The 27,135-nt window shown below is 42.4% G+C and overlaps 2 protein-coding genes across 2 annotated transcripts in view; one reads left to right on the top strand and one right to left on the bottom strand.

Annotated features, from left to right (window-relative positions):
* Positions 1-1,588, top strand: part of St3gal6 (ST3 beta-galactoside alpha-2,3-sialyltransferase 6) — a 32,610-nt gene extending 31,022 nt beyond the window's left edge. The window contains 1 exon segment of the mRNA XM_032900323.1: positions 578-1,588. Within this exon segment, the coding sequence (XP_032756214.1) occupies positions 578-664 (87 nt within the window). The 3' untranslated portion in view covers positions 665-1,588.
* Positions 1,589-1,893: 305 nt separating this feature from the next.
* The window catches only part of Dcbld2 (discoidin, CUB and LCCL domain containing 2), a 58,827-nt gene continuing 33,585 nt past the window's right edge, over positions 1,894-27,135 (bottom strand). Inside the window, exons 4-16 of the mRNA XM_032900322.1 lie at positions 24,076-24,127; positions 20,965-21,037; positions 20,538-20,671; positions 19,422-19,462; positions 18,310-18,525; positions 17,480-17,604; positions 13,976-14,126; positions 13,092-13,172; positions 12,820-12,945; positions 9,071-9,164; positions 6,989-7,038; positions 5,967-6,104; positions 1,894-5,696 (exon numbers count right to left, since the gene is read on the bottom strand). Of these exons, the coding sequence (XP_032756213.1) occupies positions 5,230-5,696; positions 5,967-6,104; positions 6,989-7,038; positions 9,071-9,164; positions 12,820-12,945; positions 13,092-13,172; positions 13,976-14,126; positions 17,480-17,604; positions 18,310-18,525; positions 19,422-19,462; positions 20,538-20,671; positions 20,965-21,037; positions 24,076-24,127 (1,748 nt within the window). The 3' untranslated portion in view covers positions 1,894-5,229. The remainder of the gene's footprint in view (positions 5,697-5,966; positions 6,105-6,988; positions 7,039-9,070; positions 9,165-12,819; positions 12,946-13,091; positions 13,173-13,975; positions 14,127-17,479; positions 17,605-18,309; positions 18,526-19,421; positions 19,463-20,537; positions 20,672-20,964; positions 21,038-24,075; positions 24,128-27,135) is intronic.

Here is a 27,135-nt window from a genome sequence, read left to right as displayed (position 1 = left end):
GGTATACCACACTAGGCAAGTAGTCAGCCATTAGGCTAAACACCTGGAGCAGAGTTACTAGTACTTTTGCAGGGTTAAGAACTGAACTCAGGGACTCATGAAGGCTAAGCAAATAGTATACCATTAAGCTAACATCTTAGATCTTTGAAAAATGTCTTCTAGGATCTTCCCTCGTAATCTAGGTTGTCCTCTACTTATGATCCTCCTGAGTCCCCACCCTGTGACACAGCCGGAAGGATAAACATTGGTGTGAGCGACCTGGGCTAAAAGAAATCCTGATAGAAACCCACCAACCCTACAAACACTAGGTTTTATGGGCTCTTATCTCCAGGCCAACTTTAAAAACCCGGTTCCAGGTGCTACCTGACTTAAATTTTTAGTCTCTGAACAACTCAAGTGGAAAGTGAGATTTGGGGACACTCTCGAGCAAAAACGAGCAAGCAGGGTCCATGTCACTTGTCACTAACATCTGAGCTTATTATGGGAAATTTGTACCATGCAGAGTATTAGAGTATCTTACTTTGATAATGTCTGGAGAGTAGGATTGATGACAAAACTATTTCATTTTCTTTTTCAGAATGCGTATCACAATCTGACTGCAGAACAGCTCTTTCTAAAGAACCTTATAAAGAAAAAAATGGTGATCAACTTGACTCAAAATTGACCGTAGAGACTCAAAAGACGACGCTAAACAGTATTAGTTTTATTTTTGTACTGCAAATTTTAGTTTATTTTTAAATATATTGAATGAACTTATCAAATAATTGTGTATATTAGGTCTGTTGCTGCCTGGTGATTTGTAACCATCAGCTAAATTTCTGTGAATATATTTATGAAAAACTAAGATTTTTAGTTAAGATATCAGGGAAATATGGAATGATCATGTTTTGATCATGTTGTTTTTAAATATGATCTTTAGTGTCCTGAGGGGTTTTAAAATACCTTTTCAAAGTTCCTTCATCTTAAGAGTTCTAGGCGATTTAATTGACTTCACTTATTCTGACAGTCACATATCGTTTTGAGATACTTATTTAAGATTGGTTACTCCCAGGCATGTGACAGGAAGCCAGGGGGCAGGAAACCAGAATTGCCTGGTTGTGGAAGTCCATGGTGTCCATAGCGGTTTAATTAAGTTTCCTCTGCAATTAATTAAAGCAGTAATAATTTGCTGTTAGGGAGTAAGGGTAGCCTTGTCCATGTTAGAAAAGCACTCTCACAGGATGCATCCTGAGACTTTGGTGTGGGGAAGCAGGTTCTTACTATGTAGCCCACGCAGGCCTTGAACTTGGCTTCTTACCTCAGCTTCCCAAGTTCTGGGATTACAGCCATGTGCCATTGCACCCTACAGCATCGTTTCTTAAAATTAAAGTTTTTTTTTTTTTTAGACAGGGTCTATATAGCTCTGGATGGCCTAGAAACTCCAATGTAGTCCAGGTTGGATTTGAACTCAGAGGTGAGCCTTTCTGTTGGATGAAGGGTGTGTGTGTCAGTGTTAACTGTTCAAGAAAACTTAAATGTTTATTTGAAGAAAATTAGAAGAGTAAAACAATGCAAATAAAACCTTAATATTTTTTTTGTTTATTTGCAAGGGAAAATGTCATATTTCACATGATTAAATTTTGCCACACAGAGCTGGGCTGCCCAGACTCACTTCCATAATAAGGCAGGCTTGAGGATCGTGGAGCTGGCAACAGGGATGGTGGGAGGGGGAGCAGGGGAGGAAAAGCTAGTCCGAGTATTTTGAAATGATGCTATGCCCACTCTAATATTGGTCATAAAATGGGACTGTTGTCAACATTGAGGCATTTGGCATTTTTCTGGACTATGATGTCAAGGTTGTTTTATTTAACCCAGATAATCTGAGCAAGACACACACACACACACACATATATATATATATATATATAATTTATTAAAAACACATTAGAATCTCACTATTTCAACAGCCTAAATTCTAGCAACATATACAAATATCAAGTGACTACAGTACATGCCGAGGTAAGAAAAATACATTCTGGGAGAATATCACTGACACTCGAGCTATTTTCACTTCTGTATTTCAATACATTTTATTTTCACCATTCCCAGTGCCAAAAATGAGAGAGACTACACACAAATTGGTCTAATTGAGATTGGTGCCACAGTTAACCTAGATACCCTATAACCATCCAACTCCCTAGATTTTTGCAGTTCGAGGACTTTCAAGTTCAACCCAACAGAATTAACGACTTCTTTTTACAGAGCCCTGTCAGTTCTCCATGGAGGATCTGGAACCTCCAGTGCCCCCATAATCTCTGGGTTCTCTCTAGTGGTCTTGTCTGCCTTGTTTTTCCCCTCCCCTTTGCTGCTCTTCAGGTGACAATAGAGCCAAGGCATGGAAGCTCTGACTTTTCCTTGCCACAGCTTTGTGGCTACAACCACTTAATGCTCCCGCCCTAGGGCAGGGGGAGAAGAAGCAGACACATAGAACACACAGTAACCGTAAGGACTATATACGTTCTCTACGTGAATCAACACATTGTTCAATGGAAAGTGCAAACAGTGAAACATGAATAAAATAACTGGGCTAGTCCTGTTACCCTCAACAGGAATACTGTGATGTACAAACAGCATCTCATAAAGATGCCAACCAGAATTCACACTCTCTGTGCTGGTTCCAAGGATCAAGTGACAGCCAAGTTAGTGTAATTTTCTGAAACCTCCGAAGGCTGTCCTTGCCACACTGCCGTCTCTCTATTTCTATAGTCAATCGTGTTATCAGGAAAAGAAAAACCCAGTAAGCCACAGTGACTTAAGTATTGAATATTTTTCAAGCAAAGAATTAAAGCAAAACAATATAACCAAGGGGTTTGGTCAAAAGTGGACTTTCACATTTTACTTGATTGTCTTCCAAAGATTTACCAGACATGTAAGTGACTAAGAACTGAAGATAATCTATAATACAAAAGCTAAAGAAAAAGTACAAAACCAGAAAAAAAAAATCATTTGAATCAGGCTCAGCTCTATCTGCAAAGGAAAAACACATAACAAGTATTTTCTGGAAACCATTGGTAGAGTTCAAGGGGAGCACAGTGGCAATAGGAGTCAAGTCTCACAATGTGCATCACATCAGCAAACATGGCCTCACCTTGTTCTTACTCAGTTCTGGGACACAGTTAGACAAAATAGCAGGCTTCTTTGGGAAAATGACTTCAAGAGTCTCTTAAAGCTTCCAACGGGTATGTGTCTTAAAGAAAAGTCCACTCTGCCTTCTGAGCGTGAATAAAAATGAAACAGCAAATGGTTTACTGTGTTCCCACCTGAAAGGGGACAACTGCATCATGTGCCCTACACATTCTTAAATGTTTTTGTACAAGTTCAACATCTGTGCTTTTTTGCTTCATGACTTCGAAACAAAATGTACACTGATACTTCAACAAGAGAGATTTGTCTCAAACTCTGCAAAAAAAAAAAAAAAAAAAAAAAAGGCAAATTCAATAAAAGCAACAAAAGTCATCCGAGGAGGTAGCAGGGAGCCTGCAGAAATAGTTTCTGAGCAACTTTTGAAACACTGATGTACTTTCAGGAGGAAGCATCGTCAATACATAGTTTACCACTCTCCGAATCCAGTGGTTTGGCAGTTCTAGAACCTGGATGGAGGTCTAACGAGCTGAGAAACCACCTAGAGCTGACGGCCATGTGTACTCTAAATCTACAGGCACATTTGTGGAGAGGGATAGAGTTTGTGTTTTCATGTGATGTGCTGCTTCAGTTACGTTCCCAGCCTACAGGCTAATCCACTACAATGTCTAACTTACCGTCCCTCAAGTGAGTGCAGGGCAGGCTGTGCTCAAGCACTGACAGGTACATTGCTGGGGAGGATGGCGCACAATTCTGATGCTACAGCATCTCTGTCAACCAGGTCTGACACAAAGGACCACTTAAGCCTCTTCCCAGACAGGAGGCAGAACCACACAGACCCGGAGAACACATGCTGCCCTTTTTGTAGTAGAGCGGATTGAACCTCTGGCCTCACGCATGCTGTACTCGAGCAATAGACCACTGAGACAGAGCCTCACCCCTTATTTTATGAGTGGCCTAGGCTAATCTGAACGCACACTGTAGATTATAAAGCACTGACCTTGGGGTCCTCTTGTGTCAGCCTCCCAGCTACTTGGGATTTCAGGCTTGAACCATCAGACCTGGCTCATGTTGGTTTGCCTTTTCTTACAACGGTTTACTGAAGAAAATTGAAATTAAAAAATATTTGACTAAAATTATAAAATACCTTGGGATCCACAGAAAATTTGCAAATTTTTGGGTTTGTTTGTGTAAATAAAGAAAAGGTTAAATTTTACTCTCCCTTTAATTTCTTCCCTAAAGTAATTTGCATATTACTTTAGTGATGCAGAGGATTCCCTCTGTAGCTTTTCTAAATTGTGGGGAGCTTCTCTCCCATTTCCGAGTGGAAAAGTCCACTTAAAGACAGAAAGGACTGGCTTCCTGTGACGGCTTACTGAAAAGGAGGCCACTAGCACTTATCAACACAGGTTGGAGCAAGGGGTCCAGGATGGGATGAGCAGAGGTGAGACCATGTCCTCCTGTACCATGAGGAGTTGATACTGTTAAGAGTGTCATCAAACAAGAAGCCGGCCGCCCAGCTCACTGCAAGGCAGGCTGTTCTAACTGTGCCCCTTCCTAGGGAAATACAAAGATGTGCACATGGCTACAGCTAGAACAATGCTTATCAATCACTGATGGCTGTGAGGGGAAAACAAAGAATGCAGACAGTGATACAGGATTAGAGGAGAAGGAAAGCATGATAGTACCCACCTTCACAAGGGGAGAATTTCAAGCCATTCAATATTTCAAGAACAGTACCATGCATTATTGCCAGCAAGGCCTACAGAACCATCTCAAGTTCATTAATGTACCTGCAGCATTGGTAATAAATACTCAGTGATTTTCAGTTTCTTTGAAGTGCATTATAGGGAGCTTTTTCTGTATTAAAAATAGTGTTTTACAGTAGTAACAAACAGGATGTTTCAAATGTAACAGGCAAGCAGTAACTGTGCCACATAGGAACACCTTTAAAGCAAGATGGCAAGGCAAGTAGTTTCTTGTACCTCGGTCACCACATCCCCTAACCACTTTAGTGACAGATACGTAATACATTCTACTATTACTACCACTAAGAATTAAAAAGCCATGTGCTTTTAAATGGATGCTTTGTAAAAAGCAGCACCACCGTCAAAGGATTTCTTTAAGAGCATCAAATTTCTCATCCCTTCCTGCTCCTGATGCTTCCTGGGCGCTCTGCGGCACCTGGTACACCAGTTCCTCTGGGGCAGCTGCTGGCTTCCCACCTTTTGGGGTGTCATACTGAGCCTGGCCCGAGGAACAGCTGTCAGTCCTGGAGAGAAGAGTGTTGTAAGTTCCCACTAATGCGGGAGGCTGGTTCCCTGCAGTTCTGAAAGTGGATGTGGAGGGCAGACCAACTGAGGCTGTGGGGTGCCCTGACATGTCCATGACGATTGGGGTTGCGTACTCAGGCCCTGTTACCGGCAGTGGCTCAGCATAGGCATGATACACTTCCTGTACTGGAGAGTTGTAGGGGTCCAGATCTGCGTAGCTCGCTTCTTTTCCTTCTTCAGGTTTAAAGGTAGATCTCTGATGGAGTGTGCCAACAATTCCTCCCACGAGGGGCTGTGCGTATTCTGTGGATACCACAAGACACGATGGGACACTCATGAAAACAGATGACACACTTTTAAGGTGACAGCTATAAGTTGTGTCAACACCAAAATGATGGCATGGAACTTAGGTCCTCTGCAAGAGCCACAGTACTCTTAAGTGCTGGGCCATTTCTCTAGTCCCAGGACACAGATTATCATTAGCATACAAGAGAGATCAAATATACTGTAAATCCTTGGAAGCAGCAGCAGTGTGTCTCCTCCGGCCTGGCACTCAGGGCTCTGTACTCTTACCTGCAGAATCAGCTTGCAGCACTGTCGTGACTTCCCTCGGGCTCAGGTGACTAACTTCACTGTTGCTGTAGCGCACTGGCGTCTCCTCGTGTTCCACCGATTTGGCAGGGAGAAGCTGCTTCACTCCCTTCCACCAGCCTTCATTGCGATTGGAAGCCAGGGAGCACGTATTACTTACAGACAGAGACCAAAGCTACAGAAATCAGCCTCCCTCTGCAGGTGACTTTGCTCTGAGAGAATGTTCAGTGCAGAGCGGCCCACGGTACAAGTCTCTACCTAATACTCATGCAGAAACAAGTCACTACGAATACATGCCAGTGTCACCTGAGAGTTTTTAAAGGGGTTTTCTCAAAACCACCAACATTTGTTAGCCCTCCCTAGGCTGTACCCCACTATACTCTGGTTACGGCATCATCCTCTCCCCTAGTTGGAAGACTAGGAAGGGGATGTTCAGCAATTCAAATGACCAAGGGCCTACAGGTTCTGAACGTGCTGGACTGCCAACTGCTGATCACCCGAGTCTCATACGTGTACAGTCCTGGGACCCTGGTCCGTGCCTCTTTCTTATGTGGTGCTTACACAGAGCACATGGGAGTCTGGTCTCCTCATGACAAATAATTACTGGAAAAGACCATCTTTCCAGAGGAAAAGATAATTGTGTTTACATTTTTCCTTTTATTACCTATGAACCAGATGGTGGAACATATTAATTTTTAAACATGATTTATTCATTTTTATTTTATGTGCAATAATAGTGTTGTCTGTGCATGTCTGTATGAGTGTCAGAGATCCTGGAAGTGGAGTTACAGAGAATTGTGAGCTGCCATGTAGGTGCTGGGAATTGAACCTAGGTCCTCTGTAAGCGCGGCCAGAGCTCTCAAGTGCTAAGCCATCTCTCTAGCCCCAGGACAGCATGGTAACTTCTATCTGAGGAGTCACTAAGGACCATATTTCATCCACCATTATACAGGAGAGGAGAGATTTCTCTTGGACTGAAGAGAGAAGTAAAATCCACAAGTTACCTGCCCGATCCCAGTGGGGTAAATCATAGGTGCCTTCGGCTTTTTTCTTTCTGAAAATAAAGTTAGAAAACAGTGAATCCTCTTAAAACCCTCCCAAAGGGCAACATAAACACCAGTGAGTGAGTGGTCAGGAGCCATGTGGTACTTCAGTACAGAAAAGTCTGGGCTTCCCATGCTCTTCATTGTATTGATGTCCTCACCCCATCACCCCAGCAAACAATGATGTCACAACTAGCAGTGACATGTGGCGGGGGAGGAGAATGCGCCTCCAGGCTTGGAAGGACCTACATCCATCTATGAGCAAGAGGAGGCACAAGTACAATGAGCAGGAATCCTCCTCCCTACTCCCTCCACCTCAGAGCCCTGATTTGTCCTCCCAGGAAAAAATACTCTGTGTTAAGAATTACAACCTACCTGGATTCTTTTACTAAAGGAACCCAGCAGTGAAAGGACACTTCCTTACACACACGTGCCAATCTCACTTGGGTGGTGAGATGGTTCCATCGGTAAAGGGACTTGCCATCGAGTCTGAGGACCTGCGTTTGACCCCTAGAACTCACAGGGTGAAAGGAGAGAACAGCTGCAAGCTGTCCTCTAATCTGCACACACGCAACATGGCATTTGTGTACCTAAATACACGGCATATAAATGTAGAGATCAAGACAAAAATCCCATCACCCAGCGGGGAGGTGTTCTTGGAGCTCCAGCTATCTGAGGAGTGGCTGATAATGAACAGTTAACTCAAGAGGAAGAAGTAATTAGTTTTCTTCAAGGGTGTGGCTCCTGGCAGGTAGAACTGACTCCAGTGGATGGCCACACACCCAAGCGTACATAAATACTGAGTAAGTTGGACAGGTGAAGACACAAAATTGGATGGGTATGAAATTGGGGGAAGGGATGAATCCCAGAAGAGTTCAGCTGGAGTATGATCAAGATGTAATTATGCAAACCTCAATTAATAAAAAAAGTTATATTATAGGGCTGGAGAGATGGCTCAGCAGTTAAGAGTACTAGCTGCTCTTCCAGATGGTCTGAGTTCAATGCCCAGTGGCCACAGTGGATTACAACCATCTATAAAGGGATCTGATGCCCTCTTCTGGCATGCAGGTGTACATGTAGCGGAGCCTTATATAAAATCAATTATCTATCTATCTATCTATCTATCTATCTATCTATCTATCTATCTATCTATGTTATAAAAACAACAAACAAGAATTACTATTTACACACAGCCTTTTACATAGAAAACTTACCAAACAAAAGACCGCTTATACAATCATGCAAATGTAACCTGACTAAAGTTAGTGTTTACAGGCCAACAAGAAAGATTCTGCTTTATGAGGATCACATACCTTATGATTCATCTATACTATCACAAGTGTGTCTTTCAGAAAGAGCTCAAGCTGGTTGCTGCTAGGATGTGCAGATCCTCTAGCTGCTACAGCCTATAGCACATGGGTCAACACTTGGCATAAAGTAACAGCCAAGTATTTAAGTATGATTCTTATTGAACAGTGAACATGTAAGTCATCTTCTTTCTCTAACAAACCTATCCCTTCTGATGTTCTCTTAACTCATGGCATTGCTACTAGTCAGAGTACAAAAGCCAGAGACATCATTACTCCAGGATGCCATGGCTTCTTCCTTCGCTTGGTCATGCATCCTTGTGGCATTGCTATAGAGCGCATGCCTTTTGTAGAACCACGCGGTTGTACTGTTTGACTAAACTATCTCCAAATTCATCCGGGCGCCTCTTTTACACTCTTTTTCAGTCACCAGAACCATATTTCACAAATCCTAGCCCTTTCCATAGGCATCTGATAATATAGCCAGTCTGCTTAATTTTCTAATCTATAGAGTAAAACTTACATTTCTCTTTCCCAGAAAGCCTTCCCTGACCCAAGCTCAGACAGCACCGCCATAGTAACTATCCGTGGAGCTGAAGGAGAACCCTGATTTTATTCTAGTGACTATCCTAACAGGTGAAATGTGCTGTTCTTCCATTATTTTATATACTTAGGCTATGCTTCCTATCCCCGCACCCCTCTCCCAGTCACTCATGTAAGCAAGCAGGGTACTGACCTGTTTCTCCAATGCCAAGCACACACTAGAATGAGGATGAGTGTGGTGAGGGCCATGACCAGCACAGGAACCAGAACAGCGGCCAGTGCAACATCTGAAGCCGTGATAAAGAACGACCACGTTAACAGCAAAGCAGACATCACGACAGAGAAGAGGTTAACATAGCACAACACTTTGCCTCTCAGAGAATATCTTCATATCACTTATGAAACAGAGCCGGCCACAACAGGGAGACCTAAGTGTCCACAGACCAGTGGGCCGTGCACACAGCATGCCGCTCGCTCACTCCACCTCTGCCTCTGCACACCTTTGGCAGCAGGGTAAGGTTTGGCTTGGTTTTGTTCAGTTTTGGTTTTTCGAGACAGAGTAGTTTCTGCCTGTAGACAGTGTAGCTCAGGTTACAGCCCAAGCTGGCCTCAAACTCGCAGATCCACCCACCTCTGACTCCTTGTGCTGGGATTAAAGGCGTGCGCCACCACTGCCTGACAAAAGCAGTGTGTTTTAAATCACCAGAAGGCACCAAGTTAAAGACGAATGGTGAACTGGAAAGCGTCTTATATACACATAGTAAAGTGTACGCTGTAGGACATCACAGGCCAAAAGTGAAATATAATAAGTTCACAGTCACCTACGAATGAATCCACCAAGAAGTACAAGTACACCTCAGCTGCAAAGAACTCTCATTAAAATGAAAACAAGGTGCTACATTTGCTGATGACACTGGCAGCCATTTGAAAGAAGAATCGAGAGTACAGCAAAAAAAAAATAGGTTTGCTGATGGGATATATACATCTATATATGATGGGTATTTTGTGTTAATATGCATAAGAATCTATTAAAGGCTACAATTCTATATTGAGAATTTATTTTGAGGAGACTTCAAGATAATCAAAAGTCTATCTTTAAAGATGCTCACTCCTCTTTCTGCAGAAGGACGCTGAAGATTCAGTGAGGAGAGGGAAAGTGAGCTGTGCTCTGTTCCCTACAGATGAGAGAAGCCACCAACTGAGAATGATGTTATCACATCATGACAAAATTTACAGATATGGCCAGGTAACGGTGCAGCCAAGCCCAGAAAGCCATCTGTGCATAAATAGAATACACACAGTGCTGGGGTTAGACCTCAAGTTCTATGGGTCTATCCTCATCTCATTCCACAGAAAGTGGTCTGCCCCAAGTTACTTGAAATAGTAATTCCTTCCTTTACCTCACAATCCTGCCAGTGAGCAGAACAGAGCAGCAAATGTCAGAGGGCTCACAGCCAGGCACTGTGCTGTCTAACGCATAGATAGCATCTCCTTTACTACGATTGTATCCGAGAGAGAAAGCAGTTACGACAGAAGAGAGTGACAGGCAGAAGATGGGCAATAACATCAGGGAGCCGAGGAGTGGATGATGGGTGCTAGGCTACAAGGGAAGAGATTCACTGTGGGCAGCACAGAGACTTCCTTTACCAATGCCTGGGACAGAGGAGAGAGAAGTCTGTAGGCTCCCCCAAAGGGATTTTCCTCTCTATGGTTTCCACTTTGTAAAGGTGGAAAAATGGAGAGTGAGTGACAGTCTCTTGGTCAAGTGTTTGAGAATATGGGGAGCATTTATAATAGTGTTAGTAGAGAACAGAAGAATTCACTGGGGGCATCTGCCAGAGTGCCATCACACATCTGACCGTGACAGGACTTTCTCCATGCAATTAAATGGAGGAGGGGGAGCAGGAGGAAAAATAAAATCATGACTGAGGGCACCAGGAAGAACAAATATGCCTGCCTGCCTGCCTGCCTGCCTCCTTCCTTCTACAGTGGCAGGAAACAGTCAAGGTTTACATGGCTAGTTTGATTAAATGTCAGACATTTGGGATTTAAGACAATTGCCTAGACTCAGGAGCTAGTAGTGTAGCTGTCTTTATTTACAAGACCTTGAATTCAGACTCCAGAATCCACGTTAAACACGCGAGCACACACACACACACACACACACACACACACACACACACACACACACACACACACACGCTGCAAGTGTGGCATGTGCTTTAACCCAGTATGGTGGATGCACACACAGGCAGATCTGGAGGCACTAACATAGCTTGGTGGGCAAGTTCCAGGCTAAAAAGAGATCCTATCTTATAGAAAAGATAGATGTTGCCCGAGGAACACACCTGAGGTTGTCCTCTGGTCTCCATGTGTAAACATAAACAATTCAGCTTAGATTTGGAAACAAACAAACACCCCCAAAACCCCAGAAATGGTAGTCTACATTCTACTACCCCAAAGCTGGGGTGCTTTTGCTTTGAGTACTCTTGTTTCTCTCTAGCGTCTTCTACATCATGAGGAAGAGAAGAGCAGGAAAGAAGCTCATGTATAAAAAGCTGGAGAGAACTATCTGAATTTATACTAACTTTTAGAAAATGAATTTAATTATTAAACTGGGGGTGGGGAGTTACTGTTGACGAAGCGCCCTCTAGTGGCAGGAGAGTAGTGACTGGGGATGGAAAGATCAAGATGAAAGAAAGAAGCCAGATCACATGGAGATCCGATGCTTTCCCACTGGATTTCATGTACAAGGAGAGAAGGTGTGAGCAAAGCCTGTGAAATAGAAATGGGCCTGTGGGTGCAGTTAGACGTCCTATAAAAGGACCGTGTGGCCTAAGAGTTTCGAAGCTCTCCTTCAGCTCAACAATTCTTCATAAACTGTCTATTTCTGTGTCCCTGGTACAACCCTTTGTGCAGGGACGTAAGAGCCTAGCATCAATCCAGGATCCTCTGAACCATGCACCACAGCAGCCTAGCAGGGAAGCATGCTTTCCCTAGTCCTTCTTCCTCTCTTTTAGGGTATGCTAGGTGTCCGATGTTCCCCTCCACCCCCACTCCCCCACCCCCATGGGGAGCTTCTGGTTTTCACTCTTTGATGCCCTTCTCTCCACACAGTGGCTGACCCTGTTTGCCAACTTTCTCCTTTCCTGCTCTTTAGCAGCTCCCAGACTCTACAGCCTTGAATGTTTACAGCTTGCCTGCCCTGCTGTCTCCTTCTCATTCTGTAATAAAACTGTACTAGAGAGCTGCTCTCCTTCACTGAGATGGGGACTAGCATTTCCCTGGTAACGCTTGCTTTTCTACACCCTGCTGAAAACGAGCATTTTCTCATGTTAGCACTGATTGCTAATTCTCCTGTGACGGTGACATTTTCTGAACTTAACTTAAAGTTTTTTTTTCAACAAGCAAAAAGAATGATGATTTGTACAATTTTAACACTGTACTTATCACTGTAATGCAATTTAGAAGTAACTCTGATGTCTGAATAATCAGATAAGAAAATTACAAATGTATAAGAAGCAGAGGGTATTTAAGAAACAATTATGTTAATTGAAGAATATTTTAAATAGTGTTTTTTGTTCTTCTCTACCAACTTTCCCCTTTAGTAAATTAATATATAATGTGGGTTAAAAAAGCTTTTTTGCTTCTGCAGCTTAATAATTTCCAGAAGTGATCTTTCTGAACTCAAGACTCATGTACTTAGCTGATAGGACCATAAGAAGAGGCCTAGAGGACGACCCAGCGCACCGGTGAAGCCTCAGGTCTTCGTATTTCTGAGAACAGACTAAGGTTCCCACAGGCTTTCCCCGAGGACAGAGGCTTATATATTTATTTATTTTGGATGAGCTGGAAAAATACAGATGAAGTCAGTGGGCTGGAAACTCTTAACTGAGAACAGGAACCACACCAGGTAAGAGTGTTCGTGTCTCATCTGCCTACCTTTGGTTACACTGGGAGTCACAGTCGTGTTTTTTACGTCAGGAGTGGCAGTTGTCTGTGCCGGCAGCAGAGGAAGGTCATTCCTACTTCGTGGTTGGAGTGCTTGAGTAAATTTAGGGGCACGACCTTGAAAAAAGTTTGAAGAAATCTTTACTTTTAATCATTAATATTTGATTAGGAAAGTTCAATTTTATGTTTCAAATATAGTTATAGGACATGTCATAAATCCAAGGCATATCAAACTCTCATATTAAAAGTAGGCATACCATTACCTAGTTTGGGATGAACTGTAGTGTTTTTGAGGTTATTGCTGTTCCGAGGTGGGGGAGGCTGAGTAAGCTTTGGAAGGCGACCTTAAAAAATGGTTTAGAAACATTTATACATTTTGCTTTTAAAAAATTAGTTTAAAAAGAGCAATGTTAAATGGTTAACATTTCCTAAATTGCTTAATTCTACAGAGCAATTTTAAATCTCAAAATCCAGATGGATAATTATACTTTGCATTAAAGGTAGAAAAATGAAGATTTTTCAGCTTTAATACGATTTTTCAATCTTTTAGATAATTAAATAATTAATAAGTAACCTTGACGACTATTGGGGAGCAAATGCTGTTCAGTTCTATAGCTATAACTTAATATGTGCCATATTCAATTCTTTTTAATGAGAATGTATGGAGAGCCAACTATGTCAGGCACAAGTAAATAGCATTAAAATGTTATAAAATATTGGGTGAATTTATTCCAGTTTTTAATGAATTCCAAATCGAAGTTCCCCAAGCTACGGTTGCTGCTCTCGTCCTCAGTGCATGCGTGTCAGTACTCAGAAGCTCATCTTAAGTCTCCAAGACTAGAACGGGAAAGCCATCATAATCACTGTCTCACAAGAAGGCTGCTGCCTTCTTCTCATCTGTATTTTGAAACCATTCTGATGGCAACCTTTTAACAGGCAAACAAATGAGCAATTCTACTAGAGAGAGGACTCTGAAAGGGGTCAAACACAACGAAGTGGTATCTACCTCAAGTGACAGAGATGGATCCTGACAGATGCACCCATGCACTGAAGTGTCACAGTGTGCCCTGGGTGTGACTGCTTGTGTCAGCTAAGTAGGACATTAAGGGGGAAGTGGTGAGGGCACTGTTAGACACTGGCTCGTTACCTTTCAGAGTGAACTGACATCCCAGCAGTTCCACTTTCATGGCAATTTTCTGTTGCCACTGGACAGGGTTCACTCTAATGAAACGTGCAATAATTGGTGGCAAAAAGTTATTACGAACATCCTTGTGATAATCTTTGTTTCCTTGAAATATCTTTAAAAAATAACAAAAATTGGTATTTTACATCAAAAAGAGGCCAGAACTGGACTGCCCCACCTGAGCATGTTCAACAGCATCTATAAAGTATGGCGACAGAACAGACTTCTTAGAAAACGACTCCATTATCATTTTGAAAAGCAGTTATTAAGAAGCTGCACATTTTACACTGGAACGTACATCTAACTATAAAAATGTTAGGACAGCTTAAGAACCGAACAGGAGCTCTAATCTGGCAATATGGGAGAAGTTTCAATTACAGTGTCAGTTTACTGTATCAATAAACTATCGATCCCAGTCCCCGGGGTTGTTAAATATCAATTACTTAAACTTTTATATTTAAAGTGGAGAAGAGCCATTACACAAAGGACTGGTCAAGATGCGCACATGCATTTTGGAATCCATCTCTCAATGGGCTGGCCATGGACAGACTAGAGAATGGAAGCAGGCCAATACCTCCCCCTGCTGGACCAACTACATTATGGCATGCCTCACACCACAATCCCAGTTTCAACACTTGTTGCTTATGTGAAGTAGCAAAAATCCTGAAACACTTTCTGTCTTTGATTTAAGAACTGCTAACTAAGCAGGTACAAATGCATTATAAAAACAATCTTTAAGTAAAAACATAATTAAAAGTGATCGACTCATGACCTCAACCCTTTCAAGTGCATGTGTTTTCTCCTCAGTCAGCCCTTATTTATAGGGTATTTTCATGTACTTGCCATAAGTGGTCTTCAAGGCAGGGCACAGAAAGAGTGCCCACAGAGTGACAGTGTGTGGCCAGCAGCAGGAGCTGAGTTGACTTAATGGCAGGGCTGCACTGAGTTAAGCAGGGCCTGGCTTTCCCCTGGAGCCAAATTAGCCACGTCTATTCTATTAGCTAAAGTGAGAACACGTATATACTGGACTTAAGTCATCCCCAATATGATAGCTCTTTCTCCTTGGCCCATCCGCATGTAACTAGATTATACATGCTTGAAGATACATTAAGATCTTTTATTTTCAATAATGGTCGCTCTAAACCTAAAATAATCTCCCTTTCTATAACCTTCTATGCTTTCCTTAGATACTGCTCTGAAATAGAATAAAGGTCAATGCTTACAGTTTCGTTACCAGTGAGAAGGAACTAACTGAAGCATCATTCCAGGACACAATTATTGGCCAAGGCTGGGGCTGTAGCCCAGTTGGCAGACTGCTTGCTTATGTGCACAAAGCTCTAAGTTCTATCCCCATCACCTCATAGAACAGGGTATGGTGGAGCATATCTGTAATGAAGTCAGCTTCAGAGTCACAAGTTCAAGGTCATCCTCAACTACACAGTCACACTAGGCTACATGAGACCCTAACAAAATGCTATCGTCCCTCTGCCAACATTTACTGAGAATCTGTCCACAGGGAGGTTTCTGAGACATCCTTAGGAAAAATTAAAAAAAAAAGTACATACATTCTCTTTCATCTGCCTCTGAACACAAAGACAGTGTAATATTAGAAAGCAATAAATTATGAAAGTTTAGGATATTGATTATGCTTTCTGGAAATGAAATCAAATTTAGGCTCTGTGTGTATGTGCAGAACTAGAAGATGTGTCAAAACAAATACAAGTTTTCTGAGAAGTGAACAGATGGACAAATTTCAGTGCGAAGATATGTGCTATTTCATTCAGTTCAGAGACTTCCTCTTCTGTCAGTAACCGAGTGAGAGAAGCTGGACCTCAGCCATAAACAACTCAAGAACTGGGAAAGTGCATGCTGGAGTAATTCTCAAGACACCGGGCAACAGGCAGCAGAGGGCCAGAACCAGAGTAGGGAACCAGAGAAAGCAAGCTCTGCTTATCAGTGCTGACTGGTGAATTTCCAGGTCACAGGGCAAGAGTATCCATCCCACACTCCAGAGAACCCGCTAGTCTGGGCCATCTGCTGCAGCACGAAGAGCCAGAGAGCACGAGGTCAACTGACACCTAGGTTTTCGGGGGTAGAGCTTAGGAGAATAAAGACAGGAAAGGAACAGAATGAGTGGCAGTGGGAATGGATGGACTACAGCAAGGTTACTGGGCTCTGCAGGGATTTCCCCTAAGTCCTCAGCAACTTAGAGTCAGGAAAAGAACCCTGCGACGAGTAGAACAAGCTTGTGACACACAGGCTTCAAAACACTCTACATCATCAGCACACACAAGTAGATTTCATGATACGTGGGACACCGCCTCAATGGGGAGTTAGAACCCAAAGCTGCTCATCCCTGCCTAGCAATGCGTACAAGAAAATGTTTTCCTGGTGCTTAATTGCATGAATAAAGCTTTATATGTATACACATAAAGGCTCAATGATGATAAAAACATCCAGAAGCACTGGAAGAGCACACTAGGAGTTACACGCTCCACGTTCATATACCTGTGAAATAATATATGAAAGGAAAACCTAAAATCCAAGGTAAATATGAAGAAGGGAAAAATACAGCATTGGAGGTAACAATGAGATTGAAAGATTGGACAGTGCAGAAGAACAAACAACGGAAAGACAGACCAAACCAAACCAAACCAAAAACCCCACAAAAACGAAACCAAACCAAACGAGCCCAAACGCCTCCATAGAACCTCATGGCGAGAAGAAAAGATTTTAATGAAAGAACAAGAAGAGAGCAGCAGGGCTGCCGTGCAGTCCCGTGAGTAGATTATGAAATAACAAGTGTGCTGGGTCAGTCTCTGAAGGAAAGCACTGAGAGAAAAGGCCGTCAGCTCCCACTGCACACAGCACCCATCTTCCCTGGGGACAGAGGCTCCTCTCCACTTTAAGATTCTCTTAAGGATCAAGCAGGAACTTGGGGATGGGACAAACACCCCTGTGACACATTTCCACTACTCTCCCATGTTGTCCCTGCTTGTCCAGTTCCAGTGTCTCCACAGTATTTTGCTAAGACAAAAGGGTTGTGTCATTGGAAATTATGGGAATTCTGCACATAGGAAAAACAGATTTTTACTGGCACAGAAACCTGTGAGGCGATCTTGCAGTGGCCTTTCTATCTTTCCTGTACTTCAGCTTTTACTCTGCCTCCCTTTCTTCTTGCTTATAGTCAAAATCCAAGAACAAAGTCAAGGCTCTATCATTTGGTAGACGTTATAAAGACAAGGAGTTAGATGTAACTATTTAGAAGTTCTTACTTTAGCAGCCAAAATACTTGGATAATAATTCAGAAACAATTATAACAGTACTAGTACAATCACATAGACCTAGAATCACCGACAGTTTTCTAAGCCTACTTAGACTGTGAAGACAGTAACACGCGGTACCTGAAATAGCCAGCAGAGAGCAGGGTGAGACAGCATGCCATTTAACATTACAGGATCACTCTACCTTGTCCTGAGCCACACCAGGTTCTCTGTACACAGTCCATTTCTGCCCATCGTCACTGTACAGAACTCTGTAGGCAGACACATAGTAATTGTGCTCTACCAGGGTAGATCCAGTGGTTACGATGCCTGCAGAACAGAGTTCTTCTCATTAGTGCAGAGGTTCAGAGTCCCAAGTCAGCTATACACACCTATGTATGCTTCACCCTGCAAGCATTTCTGTCTATGGCTTGTTTCCACCTTTGTGGGCAGCTTCAGTACAACAGTTGCTAACCCCTGGCTTTGCTCCTTTGGAGAGATGGGGCAACGAGGACACATGCACTACTGGGCTTTTGGAGCCTGGATTCATACCATTAGAAGATACGTTTCAATTACTAAGAATGATTCCTGGGAATGCACATTAAGCATGACGGCTGGTAGGCAAAAATCAATCTTTGATCAACTGTAATTTGACCAATTGTAATTATCCCAATCACTGATAAGTTTACCTAAGCTAAATTTATACTCAGCACATGTGGAATATGAGTTACTTGTAGCATTTAAAATATATTCTCCTTAACTATAAATTTCTTAATAACTGTAAGATTTCAAGTCTCAAAGATCATTTTACTGAAATTCTATCTTAAAAAGATCATATGAAACTAGAATTATTAAAAATTAAATACAAATTCCTCTTTTGGAAGAATTTTAAAAAATATCCCCAGAATGTTAATACCCGCGAAGAAAACTGAAGCTATTAATTTTCAGTGACCTAATTTCCGAAAATTTCAGCTGCCAAGGGGTTTCCAAATAAAATCAGTGCTAGCAGAGCTGCAGAGAGCCGAGTCTCTTAACCTGTTATCTTCTTCTCCTTATTAAGGTCAATTTGCAGCCACTGATGCTCATCAGTGGCAAAAGCAGCCCAGGGAGGCCCCGGTTTTCTCAGCCTGGCCTTCTCGGGTTTCCAGCTGTTCTCCTGCCCCATGTGGTCAGTCCACTCCAGTACAGATGATGCTGTTATCTGGGGATCGGCGATCACACCGGACTCCAGCCCTAGAGTCCCATAGCAACCTGCAGTAGAGAGGAAAATCAATTCGGTTCCTAGAGGTGAGTTTGAAATCTCTAAAACAGTGCTTCCTGCAAACTTCCGATTGACAGCTAACTAACTGCTTCTTGGGCCTTTGCCTTTGTGTCCAACTAGAAACCTACAAACATGCAGTTGTCCCTTGTTGTCTGTGAGGGTCCACTTCCATGACATCCCATGCTTCCTGGCAGATACTAAAACCTACAAATGCTAAAATCTTTGATATAAACCAGGACCAGGATAGCACTGGCATGTAGCATGCTATCTGTCAATACTAAGTCATCTCTGGGATACTTACAATGCTAAAGGAAATGTGTGTGTGTGTGTGTGTGTGTGTGTGTGTGTGTGTGTGTGTGTGTGATATACATACACCATATTGCTTGGGGGAAACAACGTGGAAAAAATCTACATAGTACAGAAACAAGATTTCATCTGAATCTTTCCAATCTGTAGGTATGAAAGCCATGGATTTGAGGGTCATAGACCAGACATATTTACAAGCATTAGCTGTTAGTCTATGGAGATAAACTACCCTGTCTCTGCGGGGCCTAGCAGGGTAGAAGGCAACTTCCCCCTGGACTTCTGTAGGTTTTGCTTTGTCCTCAGTAAGCCATCCCTGTCTGACTTCAGGCCAGTGCAAAGAATTCTCTCTTCAGATAAGTGCTTTCAAAGGGACCATGTACTTGCTTATAACTCCCCTGTGGATAGCGAACTTCCGATTTAGTCTGTTCTTTACATAACTGGGTCTCTATTTTACTTATGGTGTTCTTGAAAAGCAAAGGAGAAAGAATAAACAACTCAGCAGTCACTGGGTGCCTGGTGGTGCTCAGTACAGCATTAGTGATTATGCAAAGATGGCGGCCCAAGTCCATGGAAGGCTTACCACTTGTCTTAAATGTAAACAGACTCGCAGATAAGTATCCCCTGAAAGAGAGAAAGGGCCTCATGTGATATTCAATTAGCATGTTCCTCATATTCATCGCAGTGAAACTTCAATTTCTTCTTCTGTCTAAAGGGCTAAGATCCCATGGCTACAAGTCAGACAATGATATGCATTAAACAAATAAACAAAAAACCATCATCAACAACAAAAAGTACTTCCAAGTAGAACCTGTGAAATTCCCATGAAGAGCTTCTCTGCAAGCCTGTCCCCTAGGTTCACCCACAATTGTACAGCTGTCAGTGTAACCTTTAAGTCTTACTTTCTGCTTTTTCATTAAACAGATCCATGATTTTTTCTTTTTTACTACTGTGAAAACACATGGAGAGATAGCTGTGTTTTCAGAAGATGAGGTGAGACTTGAGTCTCCTGGTGAACACACCAGAGCCGGCTACTGACAAAGAGACTGCATCTCCCTCGGAACAAATCGGCCTGTCTGCGAGTGAGCTGAGGAAGAGGAAGGGTCAGACAACAGAACCTGCCTGTGAAGGACCTTAGAACACTTAAGACACCCAGAGACCCGGTGGGAGCTCAGTTATCCTCTGCCCTTAACACGACTTTCAGTCAGAAGAGGATGTTTTTTTGTTTTTTGTTTTTTTATTTTGTTTGAGACAGGGTCTCTCTCCCAGCCTTCCCTGGCCTTGAAATCACTAATAGCTCAGCTCGATTGTGAACTCCCATCCTCTTGCTTCTGTGGCCTAAGCCTGGGGGTTGCATACATCACCACTGCCATCTTGGATTCCACCAGAAACCTACAAACAGTAGGTGTGCCTTGATATCTGTGGGGCCCAGTTCTGACATCCCATACTGCCTGACAGATAAGAAACCAGCAAATGTACATAAGATGGTACAGCATCGGCACATGGCCTACTGTCAACTTGAAGCCACTTCTGGTTTACTTACAATGCTGAAAAATGTATACTTTTTTATATATGAAAGAAAATGGTACAAGCCCCCAAACTCTCTCTAAAAGGCAAAACACAGAGAAGAATGAAAGGATGTGTGAATACTTATATAAAAGAAACCAGCATGCTTACTACAAAGAATATTTGCACTTACACCATGGAAGTGACATTGTTGGCCAAAGAACTTTCGTAGTACGGGGTGCCTTTGCTAATCACAACGCTGATTTGGCCACCCAGCACATCTGACACTACTCCTGCATGGATTCCAGCCATACACAGCGGTGAAGACTTGAAAAAGCAAACAACAAACAAAAAGGAAAGTGAATCTTTCTCCTGATTGATTATTCATAAGCAAGATACTTATTTTTTCTCAAACAATTATCAGGTCTCAGAAACATAGGTTCTTGTAACAAAACACATTTCTAGCAGAAGTTAGTTTTACTATAAAGATATCAAACATATATGAAAAGACAGAGACACATAATGCATATTCATCTTGGGACAACCAGGTGGCACCCTAAGGGTTTCGAAGTTTAAAGTAACAGTATCCACACAGCTAAGTACATTTGTATTCAACTTACATCTCTATATCCATGAGGAATCGTTCCAGATATTTCAGCAAAAGGCAGCAGGCAGCCAGCTGGGCAGTACTTACTAAGAATGAAAACAAGTGCATGATTACAGAATGCTCATTTTCTGCAGGAAAATACGCCAGGAAGGACCGCATACACTTCATACATGCTTCCTTTCAGCACACAGAGCACAGCCTCAGCACGGCACGGAGCCACGCCTTGTTAAATAGTCCATATTGACTTTTCTACCCACACACTTTGAACATACTGACAAAAAATGTTCTCGAAATCTACAATTCCTTATTTTACTTCACCATGAACAGCAGACATCAGACCTAGTCACTATGTCTCACAGGTTTATATGAATGTCCACCGTGTTACCTGATGAAGCCTGTGACTTAATGCTAACTAAATAAACATAGCCCTGTCACCTAAATAAATATAGTGGTGGAAGAAAACATTTAGCCACTCTCACACAGATATCTGGGGTGGGGAAGGGGATTTTAAGATAACTGGAAGAATTATTATTTTAACAAAACACATACATTTAGCAAATGTGCTATGTACGGGGCAGAACCCCAAGTGTTTCAGGTAATCCACACAAGAATACCACATGGGGGTTACTTTTATTATTACTACTCCCATTTTACAGACAGGAAGAGTAAAACAACTGTGCACTCCAGTCATGAAGCTGGGCTCCTCTTAACCCACAGCTTGGCACAGCTTATTTGAGCTAGTGGGTATCGCTGAGGCAAGTCAGTGATGGGATCTGCACACTAGAAGCTAGGAAGATCATGGCCCCAGACAGAGGTTTGGTGTGTTCCTGAAGTGCAGTGAGTACAGGAAGGGTAGAGGAATAGGATCCAGATCCTGCAGAAGTCGTGTGGGCTGTGAAGTAGGGGATACACTTCTAGATGAAAATTGGAAATCAGTAAAGGACCAGGACAGCTTACAGGCACAACCTGATGAGGAACTTTTTACAGAGGTTTTCTGGCTTCTAGGAAAAGAGTCATCAGCAGAAGGAAGCTCCCGGAAGGGTGGCGAGAGCTTGGATGTGCCTGGTGATGACAGTGCTGGAAACCAGAGGGAGCCCGGCTGACCCTTCCACCATGGTGCCCAGAACATACTGAACAACACTGAAAGTGGCAGGTTTTCCACAGAAATAACAATCTTCTATGTGCACACATGTCTGTGTGTGCATGAATGCATGTTCATTCGTATGTAGAGGATGGAGTCAGTGTCAGGTACATTTCTCAGGATTTCTTCAATTTATTTTTTGGAGACAGGTTCTTTCCCTGAACCTAGAATTCAAACTCAGGGCTGGAGAGGTGGCTCAGAGGTTAAGAGCACTGACTGCTCTTCTCCAGGTCCTGAGTTCAATTCCCAGTACCCACATGGTGGCTCACGAGCATCTTCAGTGAGATCTGGTGCCGTCTTCTGGAGGCACATATGCTAAATAAATAAAGAAGAATAAACGCATCAACTAGGCCAGGCTGGCTGGCCCTGAGCTCCAGGGGTCCTCCTCTATCTACCTCCCCAGCACGGGGATTATAGAAGTGTGCTGCCACGCCTGGCCTTTTATGTGAGGTCTGGGAGACTGACAGCTCTACGAACCGAGCCTCTCCCTAGCCCTGGGAACCATTCTCGAAACATTCTTTAGGGGAGCACAGTCATGGCAGAAATTACCGAGAAGAGCATTGAAAATATGAGAGCATTCTGCTAAGCAGTGAGGGATAAAGGAGATCTATGCAAATTGTCCTGGGAGCAGTTAGAACACGGAGTATGAAGACAAGACGGCAGGGAAGTCCTAAGGGTTACTTGTCAAAGACACTGGAAACTGGGGTGGGGAATAAGCTTTTTTTTTTTTTTTTTTTTTAAAATAAAGCATTTTAAACAGTTTTAAGCAGAAAAACCAGACTTGCATTTTAGAAAATCAAATGCCAGGAGTGTGACTAACAGAAAGCCAGAGAGATTAGAAATGGGGCCAGGCATGGTGGCATATGCCTTTAATGCTGGCACTTGGGAGGTAGAGGTAGGTGGATTTCTGAGTTTGGGACTAGCCTGGTTCACAAAGTGCGTGCCAGGATAGCAAGGACTACAAAGAGGAAGCCTGTCTTGAAACTCCCCTCCCGAGCCCCCACCCCCAAATATAAAAAATGGGAAATGGGAAATCAAGAAGTCAATTCTTGTCTAAGCACAAGATAAAGGCATAAAGCAGAGATATTGCTGGGAGGTGCTGAGGAAGAACACTCAGAATGCTCTTACAGCCTATGCCGTCTGTCTGTCTGTCTGTCTGTGTCTGTCTATGTATCTATTTATCTATGTATCTATCTATCTACGTAACTATCATGTATGTATGTATGTATGTATGTACGTATGTATGTATGTATGTGTCACCTATTTATTTGAAAAGAAAACTAAAGATTCTGAGCCCCAAGCTCCTCCATCTGAAGAACAGTTGATTATGGCTGAGAGAGGGAGTTACTCACCTTGAGGGAATGGCCACTCATACATGAGGCCAGGAAGTTGGGAGACACCAGGGGAGTTCAAGGGAAGGTAGTAGTGTATGGCTATTACATATATATATATATGTGTGTGTGTGTGTGTGTGTGTGTGTGTGTGTGTGTGTGTGTATGTATATGTATATACACATATATATATATTATCCTTTAAAGGATAAAAATATTAAGATAAAATTTAGAAAGAATAGTTTCTGTACTTTAGGAGCGGTCTTGCCAGATTTAAGAGACTGAGCCCTTCTATCTTCAGAAGAATTTACCAAGAACCACAGCACTTGGGACACAGAGGTAAGAGGGTAAGAGGATCTCGAGTTCTAAGCCAATTGGACTACACAGTGAGACCCTGTCTTACATACATCTCCATAGAAACAATAAACAAAATAAAAATTATGCTTCTGTTTTTGAGATGTAATCCTTCAGCTAAAGTCAATTTAAACATGGCAACTGGATGACTTTAAGTAAGTACTGTTTGACTGGAGTTTAAACCAATGATTGTGTATGTGTCATGCTTTACACACTACCATGCATTATAAAAGAACGAGAATGAAGAGGTGTGCTGGAACACACACACACACACACACACACACACACAAGTTCATACCTGAACTCAGGTTCCAAAAAATTAGATACAGTATCCAAACAAGTGATTAAATCTAGAAAAAATATAAAGAGAAAATATTTAATAAAAGACTTACTAATCTTACTAAAATACTGTAAAATAATCTCAAATGTATTCACCTGTTTCAAAATGTTACTACCTATAACTACAAATTTTTGTTAAACAGTTTCTCTCATTTGATATATCTTCATTTCTGATATTTCTTTAATATAGCTTTTTACTATACCAACTCCTGAAGTTGGAGATCATATGTAGTCATAGGGAAGTAGAGTTTATATATTCTTCAGTGGTTTCTATAAAATAGAACCCTCAAGTCAGAGAGAAAAGTATTTATTAGTTGTTATGATTAAAATGACCCATGATGTTTATAAACAAAAACAGAAACAATGGCAAAACAAGAGGCAAGTTAATCCTATAGCTCCAACTTAAACTGCAGTGTCCACACGCAGAACCAGCAGCATCTACATCTTCTGGGGCCTCTAAAGAAGATGAGCCTTCTGTCGTAACTAACGCTCCATGCCATCACTAAGTACATTCATGTTTCAGTGCTCTAAAGGAAACATAACTTCAACAATTAATCCGAATAAAAGCTAATATCTCTAATTAAAGATTCAGTCCAAGGCACATAAAAAGTAGTCTTTACTTAAAAAACATTGAGCATCTTCCCTTCCTTGTTAGGATAGAATACACAGCCCAGATTGTGGCCCCATAGCATGATGCAGGGTTGACCTTACTTCACTGTCAACCTCATCTTCACTTCAGCTCCTGGCTGGTTGGCTCTCTCCTGCATCCCCGGGCACACCCTCTCCTGCATCCCCGGGCACACCCTCTCCTGCATCTCTCCTGCATCCCCGGGCACAGCCTCTCCTGCATCCCCGGGCACAGCCTCTCCTGCATCCCCGGGCACACCCTCTCCTGCATCCCCGGGCACACCCTCTCCTGTAAAGCTTTTCTATTGCTTTTCCAGTCCTCCCAAAGCCTAAATGACTATTCACTAATATCTCAAACTGACTATCATTTCCTCAAAAGAGCTGCCTAGCCCTTTACATGTAAAATCCCTTTAGACAGACAGACAGACAGACAGACACACACACACACACACACACACACAGAGTACTTTCATTTTATTTGATTTAACCAACACATACATGTTCCCAGCATAACATGATTTATGAAAAGACTAATTTGCAGATACTGCTGATAGATCCGTAAAGTTACAAGCAGAATGTTGTAATATCTCGTCCTTTGTAACACTGTAACATCTCGTCCTTAAACAAAGAACAGAGCTGTGTTTCCCTCTTCTGAATCACTGTGTGGAATGCACAGGGGACAGTTGTCACGGACTATCTGGAAGAAGGAAAGTTACTGTTTGCTGGCTTGTTTGGCTATATCCACTCATTACTAGACCAAGGGTGAAAACCTGGAAGGAAACTGACTGGAAGGCATAACAGATCGTATTACGAGCATTCTGTGTTGGCTGGTTTTGCCAACTTGACACAAACCTAGAACTATCTGGGAAGAGGGAATCTTAACTGAGAAAACTGGGACTCTGGCAAGTCTGAGGGGTACGAACTGGATTAATGACTGCTGCGAGAGCCCTGCCCACGGTGGGCAGTACCAGTGGTATGCAGGTCACCCCTGGGTTCATAACAAAGTATGATATGCAAATAACAATTAGCAAGTCAGTAAGCAGTGTTTCTTCATGGTCTCTTCTTCTGTCCTGCCTTGAGTTACTGCCTGACTTCTCTGGATACTGACTACAAGTTATGAGATTATTAAACCCTTTCCTCCCCAACTTGATTTTGGTCAAGGTGTTCTGTCACAGCAGTAAAACCCTAGCTGAGATGCCTTTCTACCACACTGCCAGTACTTAAATGTTGCATTAACAGTCCCGGCAGCAAGCCCAGGATAATCCATCATTTCATTTTGTTACTCTGAAAAAATGTTCACTACTCAACTGAAGTGTGTCTTAAAAGGCCCCGAGTGTAGTGTTAAACAGATAGAAAAGCAGTATTTTGAGAGCAACTTGGAGAGATCAATACGAATGTGCCGCTGTGAGTTGAAGGATTAAGTTAATTTTGTGTTTGAGGAATTACCCACAGGTAGTCGGTTCACTAGGAAGAGCAAGCCAATGAAAGGTTTGCCTATCCACCTTTGCACAGTATCAGTGATAATCATTTTCTGCTCTCCTGATCTAACAATGGAATTTCAAACCTCTAAGATCAGGAGCTTAGCTTCCTAAATTAAAAGCCTGCCATGAACAGTACCTGTGTGTTCCAATAAGGCATTCCAGCCGCCAGCTGACTTTATTACCTTTAGCCCCCATACACAATGGTGTCGAGCACTAAGTCCATGCAGGGCTTAAGCCACACACCAAGCCATGCTAATGTGCAAATAATTACCTGGCTCTCCAAATTCCACTGGGGCTCCAAAGAGCTCCTGAAGAGGAAAATAAGAATCCAAAGTGGACAACTCGGAGAGCCAAGAAGACTGAAGACAGGAAAGGAAAACCATGAGTACAAACTCTGACATTTATAGCTCCAAGAAGGCAAATAAAAACCACCAAATTCAGCATTTAAGAAGTTATATGTCTTTCCTGAAAGCTTTTCCCAAGGAACCAGCTTTCCAGAAAACTGTAATTATGAAGCTCTCAATGAGTAACACACCCTGGGCAAGGTGAATACAGTTAAAAAGAATCTCTCTACATTACAGGCTTCTGACCACAACAGATAGGAAGCGACTGTGATGAATTGGAATAGAATTAAACCAGAAAAGTCTAGAGCTAAACCTTCAAATTTATAGCCAAATTTTGACAATGGTTTTGGGATAATACAATGGAATAGAATGTTGGTGTGACAGTCTTCTTAATAATTCTAGGACAACATGACATCCATGTATAATGGCATATTCATTTTCAAAAGAACTAGTTAGCTACCTCACAAACACAAATATTTACTCAAAGTGACCTAAATTTAAGAATACTCTGATGTGCCTTGTATTGGTTGCTTTTCTGTTACTGTGAGAAAACACAATGGCAGATGT

This window comes from Rattus rattus, chromosome 4 (assembly GCF_011064425.1).
Source record: "Rattus rattus isolate New Zealand chromosome 4, Rrattus_CSIRO_v1, whole genome shotgun sequence".
Taxonomy (NCBI): domain Eukaryota; kingdom Metazoa; phylum Chordata; class Mammalia; order Rodentia; family Muridae; genus Rattus; species Rattus rattus.
Note: the sequence above shows the minus strand (reverse complement) of the source record. Positions and strands in the feature narration are given on the sequence as shown.